This window comes from Equus quagga, chromosome 10, assembly GCF_021613505.1.
Source record: "Equus quagga isolate Etosha38 chromosome 10, UCLA_HA_Equagga_1.0, whole genome shotgun sequence".
NCBI lineage: Eukaryota > Metazoa > Chordata > Mammalia > Perissodactyla > Equidae > Equus > Equus quagga.
In genome coordinates, this window is record NC_060276.1 from 78,983,744 (window position 1) to 78,993,477 (window position 9,734).

Below are 9,734 nucleotides of genomic sequence, written 5' to 3' on the forward strand. Positions count from 1 at the left end.
AGCTCAAGGGTAATAACTGCTAGTGTGACTGGAAATTCATCAGGGTTATTGCCTAGTAAGATCTGCACTGAACACTGATATTTAATTGCATTGAATTTCTCCAAGTACCTTAAGAGAAAGTTGGCAAGAATAAATATTCATGCTTGAAAATATTTTGAATATGAGTAAAATGGGTCAACACTGAACACCACAGTTGGCACTATCAATGGATGCTAATTAAGTACATAAAAGAAACCACAAAAAAAAAGAGAATGGTCAAGGCATCCTTCCCATCCTTGGAAAGTCAGTATTTTCAGACTAAAAGATCATTTTTGACATGGGCCAGTAGGGCTACCACAAAATATATAATTCCTGATGCAATATAAGCTCCATCTGCAAAGTTTTACATTAAAATTCAGTTAACATTATCCATTTTCCACATGACAACAGTCACTTGAAACAGGCAGGAACTCACAGGCCAAAGGGTCAGTAAGTGCCTGTGGCCTCTTGTTGTCTTGGCATCCTGTGGAGACTGTGCTTGGACTGGGACAGAGCTGAAGGTCATGCTTTGCTGTGCTGGAGCAAAAGGAGCCATCTTCTATTGCGCTCCCATCTTATGAGGCAAGTGTGAGAGTTGCATTTCACATGACAAGTAATAAATAATTTGACCTCAACGACCAAGCAGTCTGAGCTTGGATGCCAGCTGATTATGACACTCTGGAAAAGGGCAGCTGTGCAGAATACATAGAACTTGGCCCATTCCCCACTCACCCTCGGTCCTGTGGAAATTTAAATTTTTTGACAGATTCTCCTGCTTAAAAGAAGGGAAGCCCTGGTCCCATGGGAAATTTCAGCCCTCTCACAGGCAGAGAATTTGCTGGCAGTCCCAGTTATAACTCCTTGCTCAGCAGCCCAGAGAGAGTTCCTGGAGTCATGTATCAGGCAATTCTTGTCTCTACAGTGTCCTTTGTACTTTCTGCTGCTTTCTGTGCATCACAAGAGCTACTTCACAGCTTGCCTCCATCCAAATCCAATTATGGCCCTATGTCAAATTGGCCAGTAGTTATCTCCCACAGGAATGGTGGGAGAAAGCTAATGATTGGCATCAGATTGAACTCTGCCCTTTGAAGTGGAGCGGAACAATTCAACAATCATCAAAGCCCAGATCCTCATGACCCACAGCTGTCCAGCCATCTGATGGCAAGAATTTGACCATTTGCTGGTTAGGTGCTCATAGAAAATCTAAATCCAGAAATCGCCATCTCCCATTCTTTGAGCACGTCTTGAGTGCACTACACTAAAAACTGGGATTAAGAGGAAAAGAAGCAAGTAAAATGTGGCAATGATAGCCTACTTGCTGAGAAAGACTTTTTAAAAAGATAAACCAAATAACAGATAGAAAATTATAACAGTTCTCACTCAAAAAAAAATTGGCTTGAAGAACCACAATTCCGACTCAAGCTGCTTTTTAGGGAGAGGCACAGAGAGAGATTGAGAAAACTCCCTTGACCCACTCAAGGTATTTCCTTAAAAGAAGCCCAACTGGATGGAATACATCGGGGTCAGTTCAACAGTATATCCTAATCTAGTTACAAAGAACTACTTTCTGATTAGGGCCCCTTTCCTCTTCTTCCCATCCATGTCCTATTTCCCACACAAAACTGATAAGTTATATAAAAGTAATAAGAATGGAGGGGCTGGCCCCGTGGCTGAGCGGTTAAGTTCACGTGCTCCGCTGCAGGCGGCCCAGTGTTTCGTTGGTTCGAATCCTGGGGGCGGACATGACACTGCTCATCAAACCACGCTGAGGCAGCGTCCCACATGCCACAACTAGAAGGACCCACAACGAAGAATATACAACTATGTACCGGGGGGCTTTGGGGAGGAAAAGGAAAAAATAAAATCTTTAAAAAAAAAAAAGTAATAAGAATGGAAACCTGCACACTGCTTACTGTCTGCATTAACAAGAGTTTCTATTCCACCAGCTTCATCAACAAACTTTACTCATCCAGAAAGTCTCTTGCCTAAAAAGATCAAAGCTGCAAATAACTTTATTGGTCACTCCAGGAACTACCTGAAAGACCCTCTTCAAAAATACTCTTCAATAAAAAGTGCTAAATGACATTTTTCAACCCCAAGACTGTTTGAACTGTTTATCTTAAAATTCTTGCCTTGCTGCGTCCACCAACCCTAAACCATTATATTAAGATTCTTACCCAACCCTAATCACACCTTCTGCCCATATTGAAAGACCTGCTCTACATCAGACTTCTAAATCTGGGCACATAACTCTCTTACTATGCCACCTCCAAGACTGTCCGAAGGCTCTGTCTGGGTAGTGCTCTCCCTGACACTGTTATGCGATAAAGTCAGCTTGGTCTATCAAATCGTTTGGCTGATATTTGGGAAATACAGTATATGATGAACATAGTCACCACTGCTGTACATCGTGTGACAGTGGACTGAGCCTAGCTCTTAGGACCAATATCTATGGATATTTCCGAACCAATGCACCGACTGAATGAACACAGGTATATTCAGAGAAATCAGTTACCAGTCCAGAGATTTAAAAGTGCAGAAACACAAGCAAAAAAGTAAAGAAAGCAAGTATGAACGTATTTACTCTAGGGAAGTGAGCAAATTCATTGCAAGCATGACAGAAAACACAGAAGCAGAGAAGGAGATGATTAATCAAAGCATATATAAAAATAAGTGTTAAAATGCTCAATATCTATTTCTGTCACAGCCACGTTTCTGAGACATTCTCCGCTAAGGGTAACCTGGGGATGTCTGTCCCCAAAGTTTCTGGATGCATAAGAAAGACTGGGTGGGAGGAAAACAACACTCTTCAAGCCCCTTTTCTCGTCCTCGGGAGACCCTGAGGTTCCAGGTCTCAGCAGCAGTGGCAGGAAAACCTCAACCTGCACTGCAGGCTCTCAAATCAGGGCGCTCGCCTCTTGCTGCTCAGGCGCATTGCTGCGCATGCTCCTTGCTGTCCGCGTCCTGAGGGCAGAGCTGAGACTGAGACGCAGGTGGTCGAGTTTCTTACTTCCTGATTCTTTCTCACTAGCGGGGACCCAACTGGTAGGTCCGTGGAGCAGTCCTTCCAGGAGTCTAACCGTGAGTGAGTGTGAGGAGGGAGCCAGCGGGCTTCCGCAGGTCCTCGAGGTCGTCGTCCTTGTCCTCACAGGCATCGCAGCCGCCATGACCCTTGTCGTACTGGTGCTGGGACGAGGGAGGACGGTGGGCCGCGGAAGGGGGGTCTCCGAGGAAGACGAGGTGAATCCAGGGGGCAGCCGGGACTGCCGACAGAGCACGGAATCCGGAGTCCTCAGTGGGGCCTGGGCAGGGGGCGGGTCGGGGCGGGCTCCACGTGGAAGCTCGTCTCCTCTGCCCTTGGAGCGCGAAAACCGCCGTAGGCCGTATGGCAAGGCTTGAGCCTTTCCCTGTGTTCCAAGTGAACTTGATAGAAGCGGGCAGAGTGGGCCTAGGAAATGGGAGTGTGACCAAAGCAATGGTCACTCAGGTTGTCACTTTCTAGCGATATTTTCCTAAATGTCTTCATGGTGGGGAATCCAGTTGGGAAACCAAACCTCTTCAGAAATGTGCTCCTGTCTTTTATCATGTGCCTTAAGGTGATTTCTATGCCTCTTTGATGCTCACATGAACAAAAGCTTATCTGGTGTTTTTAGAAAGCATGAACACTTATAATGACCCTGGGACTTACTTTGAAAATATTTTAGAAATTAAAGAGAGTACAAATAACCGTTTTTCCATAGTGTTCATATATAGCTATCCTCTGACATGCAATTTTCAAATTACAATATTGTATTTTCAGTGGGAAATATGAGTGGGCATGTAAGGACAAGATCTAAATCTGCAGGAAGAAGAGATGATCGAGAGTCTTCCCAGGCAGTTGGACCTGTGGTTGTGAGTGCTTCAACATTTGATGTTTTATATTACCAGAATCGATTTTTTTAATGTTGTTGAACTAATATAGATACACTGATACAAATCTCCCTTACTTATAGAAAATGATAATGGAATCCTATGAAGAAAACACTGATCCAGGAGAATTACATTCTGTTGTTACCTGGATGGGAACACTCTTATGTTCCCCATATTTTGCCCTATGACTTTCTTCTCAAGCTTATTGATAATAGATTACACACATCCATCCCCATGTAGATTAAAATAGCTTCCAAAATCCTTACAGGTAACATTTTGCTTGGAGGAGATTATCTGTGGGAAGAGTAACAATTTTATTTAAAAATATATATATATGTATATATTAATTACTGTTGGTGAATGTCTTTAGAATTACTTATGATTAGATAGATGTGTTTGTATTGTGTATATTTATTGACTTTTTATTTGCACACACACTCACACCCCTAGGCTCAGCAGCCCAGTGATGAACAACCTCAACTAGAGGAACCACCAACTGAGGGTCAGGATATTACACCTGCTCAGGACATTGATGATGAAGGAGCACCTACAGTTCAAGGTGAAAGGAGAGAGAATAAGAGTGCCTGTGTGTCTAGGGTTGACGGACATGTATTTGTGCATCGTGAAGTATGACACACCAGTAACAGGAGGAAAGAAACATTAAAAAAGCACCTCAAACATTCCCTGCTACTGCTCTGGGGAAGGAGTGGAGGAAGGACAAGTTAAAATGCCACAAAACTTTCCTATCATTTTGAAAGTGGCTTTTTCTTGATTGGGCATTTGTATGTAAACCTTTGAGTGCTTTCCAGAGCTCCTATATGGGTCGTTCAGCCAGTTTATCATTGGTTTTTTCATGTTTCTCGGGGGGAAGGAGATCTTGGGGTTTCCTAGTCCACCACTTTGCTGACATCCTCATTTACTTTCTAAGATTTCTTTCTCACACATTTATTAGTGCCTCCTTATGCCATGTGATATACTAAGTGCTAGGAGTCTCAATGCTAATGAGAGACATAATTTTTATCTGAAGCTTATAATTTAGTCAGACAGACTCAAACAAACTACTTATTTAATGTGATAAGTACAATAACAAATAAATACAAAAGGGACAATTAAGTTTTCCAGGAGTAGCCTGGGGAAAGGAAAGGGTAATATTTGAAAAATCTGTATTCCGTTTTTCTAGAAACAGACTCCTGAACTAATGCTCTTGGGATTCTTATGCATCACATTTATTACCACACTAACATGTAAGCTTTTATTTCATAATGCTTAGAGAATGAATATTATTTCATTATTCATGTTTCATGGTTTTACTTCTTAAATTGATAACGTTTTATTTTTAAGGGCCTGATGTGGAAGCTGCTCAACAGGAACTGACTCTGCTGAAGACTGTGGATGAGCCTGGAGATGGTCCTGATGTCGCAGAAGAGATTCTACCAAGTCTAGAGCCCCTTAAAATGCCAGAAGCAGGTTTGTTATCCATTAAGATGCAAATTATTAAATAATTAATTTACACAATATTATATTTCTTATAATGTAGAGGTAACATTACTGCTACTTTAATAACAGACTTCACATATAAAAGTTATTTGAAAGGTAGTTCAGACTCCAAATGATTGTCATATAGGCTATCAGAGATGGAAAAAAGTCAATGTCATATTGAATTACAAGATATGAAAGTATTTTCTCACTTTTGAGTATGTCATTTAGTGAATAACTAATAATTTTCACATATTTTTGTAAAGGCCTGCTTTGAACAAATACGTACACATTATAATAAACATCAGTTTATATTTTGACGTCACATGTGATGGTAATGGCTTAAAACTAGTGTAGCCATGTAATTTATTGCACAAACTGAAACCCTTTTAATTGTGTAAAGAGGCAGGAGTATGGGTGAAAATGGGGACAAATGTTTTCCCTGCTTAAAACAACTACATAAGGGCTAAACTATCCCAAAGAAACACTTTTGCACTTTCCCACAATAGAGACAAAACAAATGTAATAATGGGCTTTCTATTTACTTCACTTAGGTAGCTCCAAGCACATCCTATATTCAGAATATTATTTCACATCAAAACATTAATAATATCTTTTTTTTCTTAGGGTTTTTGTTTGGTTGGATTATTACTAAAAGTATATACATTTTTTTCTTTCTAGCTATACCTATCTTTAAATAGTTTGATTTAATTTGCTCTGAACTGGAACAGTCTCTTTGTTTCCATATTCCACTAAAAAAAGTGACATGATTAAAAATACTGTTAATATGTGTGAAAGTTTACCTTCAAAGTCTATACTGAGGTTAACTGATGTAAGTCAAAGGGTCACCCTTAGAGTTCTAGTATTAATCCTTCAAAACTGTAGTATCCTTTGCATAGCTCTAGTCATCTAAATAAAGTTCTGCTAAGTAATGTGTCCTAATTTTATGTTTCCATTATAGGTGAAGGACAACCACAAATTTAAAGAAAGAGAAACTGAAGCCTAGCATGCTGTCCTTGTGTTGGAAACTTGTTAACAGTCTCTCAATAAAGTCTTACAACTTTCTTCAAATAATTCTTGCATATTTTTGTTAAATTTATTCCTAGGCATTTGATGCTCCTAAAAATTGTATTTTTTGGAAAGTTTATATTCTAAGTGTTTGAGTGGGTAAAATGTTTGTACCTTGATTTTCTTTCTAGCAACCTTGCTAAATATGCTTATTAATTTCAAGAGTTTATCTCTTGATCCTTTTGGGATTTTTAAAATACAAAAATCATATCATCTTTGAATAATAAGTTTTTGTTTTGCCATTTTAAACATTATACCTTTTATTTCCTTTTCTCATTTATAGTTTTGGACAGGAGCACCCACTACTATTTGAATACAACTGGTAGTAGTGGATATCCTTGTCTTTTTCCTGACGTAAATGGAAAATTTTCCACATTTCAACATAATGTTTACTGTACTTTTTTGTAGGTACACTTTATCAAAGTAAGGAAGTTACATTCTGCTCCTAGTTTTCTAAGCATACTTAACTTGAATGTATGTAGAATTTCATCAAACACTTAAACAGTGCATTTCTTGAATTGAAATCATAGGATTTGTTCTCCTCCATTGATTGTTTGATGTGGTGAATTATGTTGATAAATTTTTACATTACACCTCTAAGCTCCCATTTATATCCTTACACTCCAATAAAATGGTTCTGCAACAAAGAACTCCACTCAGAATCTACCCTGCTTAGGGAATGACAGGGGATTATAAACACAATTATTTCGCCCTCTTACAGAGGTTTAAAAATATTTGCCTGATCCAAAAAAAGACAAAGTCTACAGTCCAAATAAAAACTGAGACTAAATGTAGAGTATCCCAATTTGCCACAAAATATGTGAGAGGTTCCTAGGTTGTAGAACTGGCTATAAAGCAAGATCAGCTTGGTGTCAGTTCCCTGTGTTCTAGTCCCAGAGTTTGACACTGAATCAGAGGTGCTCAGTGACAGACACCGCCTCACCTCTGCTGGTGAGGAGCCCACAGTTATACCTTAAGGCAGTGAGCAGTTTTCTAGTCCTCAACTGTACTCTCAGGTGGGGTAAGGAATTAAGCCCTATAAAGAATTAAGCCCTAGGTAGAAAAAAAGTGCAAAGACCAAGAGGGACATGGTGAGGCAAAATTACGTGGAGACTACCTACTCTGTCTCCTTAAAGGCATGGCATGAAGTAGCCATGAGTTTCAAGCCTGGCTGTGACACATACTGGCTGTGTGATGGTGGAAAATACTTAAATTCTTTGGGTCTATTTCCCTACTTCTAAAATAGAAACTACAATATTTACATTAAATTACTACTATGAAAAATAAATGATGTAACATTATGATGTAACATTCAAAATAAATGATGAAGTAGACATTAAGTGGATTTGGTTTATTATGTTTCATTTTTCATTTAAATTTTCAAATATTTTTATTTCATTTACCTTTACAATGGCATCTCTAGCAAGTGATTCTGATTTTGAATTTCAAGTAGGTATATCAGACTAACTTCAATAAATTTGAATTCAGAAATATATTTTATTTAAATAAATATATTGATTAAATAGCAATGTAGCTGGTGTGAGGCATGGCATTGATTCTAGAATTGGTTTGTAAATAACGGAGGACTGATAAGGCTACCCTAAGTCATTGTATGTGCTGAAAACTGTGCTCCTTGCTGTGTGTGATGCATAAGAATGTAAGTCAGTATTTCTGATCACGCAACACCACACGATTCAACACCAGAATCTGTCAAGTGGTCAGGGAGTCCTCAAGTAGCACTGCAGATGCTAACAGGGCCACATGGTTCACTACCATGGTTGTTAGGTTGGCTTGTTACACTTTCATAGATTCAGCCAGTAAGGAGACAATGAGCCCGAATGGATTCAAACAGTTCATTACTTACAGACAGAGCAAAAGCAAGATCAGCTTGGTGTCAGTTCCCTGTGTTCTAGTCCCAGAGTTTGACACTGAATCAGAGGTGCTCAGTGACAGACACCGCCTCACCTCTGCTGGTGAGGAGCCCACAGTTATACCTTAAGGCAGTGAGCAGTTTTCCAGTCCTCAACTGTACTCTCAGGTGGGGTAAGGAGCAACATCCTGTACTCAGCTGAAACCAGAGATGGATGAGTAAAAACCTTATGTCAACCTCCAGCTAGATAGGGAGGCAGCTGAGAAACTGCCTAGTGGCAGCTCCTCAGCAGGCTGCTTATCTCCTCTTGCTCCAAGAGGATTCACAAGCTGTTCTGCCAACATTCAGGTCGGCCTGCAGTCTACCCTTGCCTTCATGGCCTACGTGGAGTCATGCAAGGTCACCAGGGCATCAAGGCATAGCTGCTCCCCTACAGTCTGATACAAAACAAAAGGCCCTATGCATGGTGCCTCCAAATACAACATATATAATACTGACTCCTAAATAGAGGAGATGCTTTTCCTGTCAGGGTCATTACAAAGATGTAATTAATTCAGCAGACGTGCACTGATTTCTAGCATGTTTATGGAAATACCTCGGATGCTAGAAATGAAAAGATCAACTATGTGTGATGTTTGTTATGGGAGATATCACACTGGTGGGGCAGACAGACACACAAACAGAAAAGCAATTGAAGTGCAAGAGAGAAACACAGGGAAGGAAATCAGCAGGGAAAAAATACAGTGAGCAGGGTAGCCAAGAAGCAGGAGAAAAGGAAGGAGAGAAGACTCATTGTGAGAATAAAAGAGGTCGACCGGACTCTCCATATCCATTGATCACTGTATTCACATACTTGATTCTGCTGATACAAAGCTGCTGATGTCTATGCCTCTGCTATGGGCTGAATCGTGCCCCATGCCCCAAATTGATCTGTTGAAGCCCTAACACCCAATGTGATGGTATGTGGAGATGATGCCTTTGGGAGATAATCAGGTTTAGATGAGTTCACGAGAGTGGGGTTCTCATGATGGGATTAATGCCATTATAAAAAGAAACTCTAGAGCACTTGCTCACTCTCTCTCTCTCTCTGCCATGTGAGGACACAGGGAGAAGACAGCTACTACAAGCCAGGAAGAGAGCTCTCACCACAATTCAAACATACTGGCACTCTGGTTTTGACTTCCAGCCTCCACAACTGTGAGAAAATAAATTTCTGTTGTTTAAGTCACCTATTGTATGATATTTTGTTATGGAAGCCCAAACTGAAAAATAAAGATTTCCACTTAAAAACTAAAATAATCACATTGTCAGTATTTTATTCATTCAAAAGTATTTATCAAGTGTCTAGCCTGTTCTTCAACCCCTTTGTATACGGAAAGGCTTCAGTGAATTA

General features: G+C 40.0%; 1 protein-coding gene across 1 annotated transcript; it reads left to right on the plus strand.

Moving 5' to 3' along the window:
* Nucleotides 1-3,209: 3,209 nt before the first annotated feature.
* Nucleotides 3,210-6,387, plus strand: LOC124245367 (putative G antigen family E member 3). Its single transcript, XM_046672710.1, has 5 exons — nt 3,210-3,222; nt 3,818-3,909; nt 4,378-4,486; nt 5,269-5,394; nt 6,365-6,387. The coding sequence occupies exons 2-5, from the start codon at nt 3,826-3,828 to the stop codon at nt 6,385-6,387; spliced, it is 342 nt and encodes a 113-aa protein (XP_046528666.1). The 5' UTR covers nt 3,210-3,222; nt 3,818-3,825.
* The last annotated feature ends 3,347 nt before the right edge of the window (nt 6,388-9,734 follow it).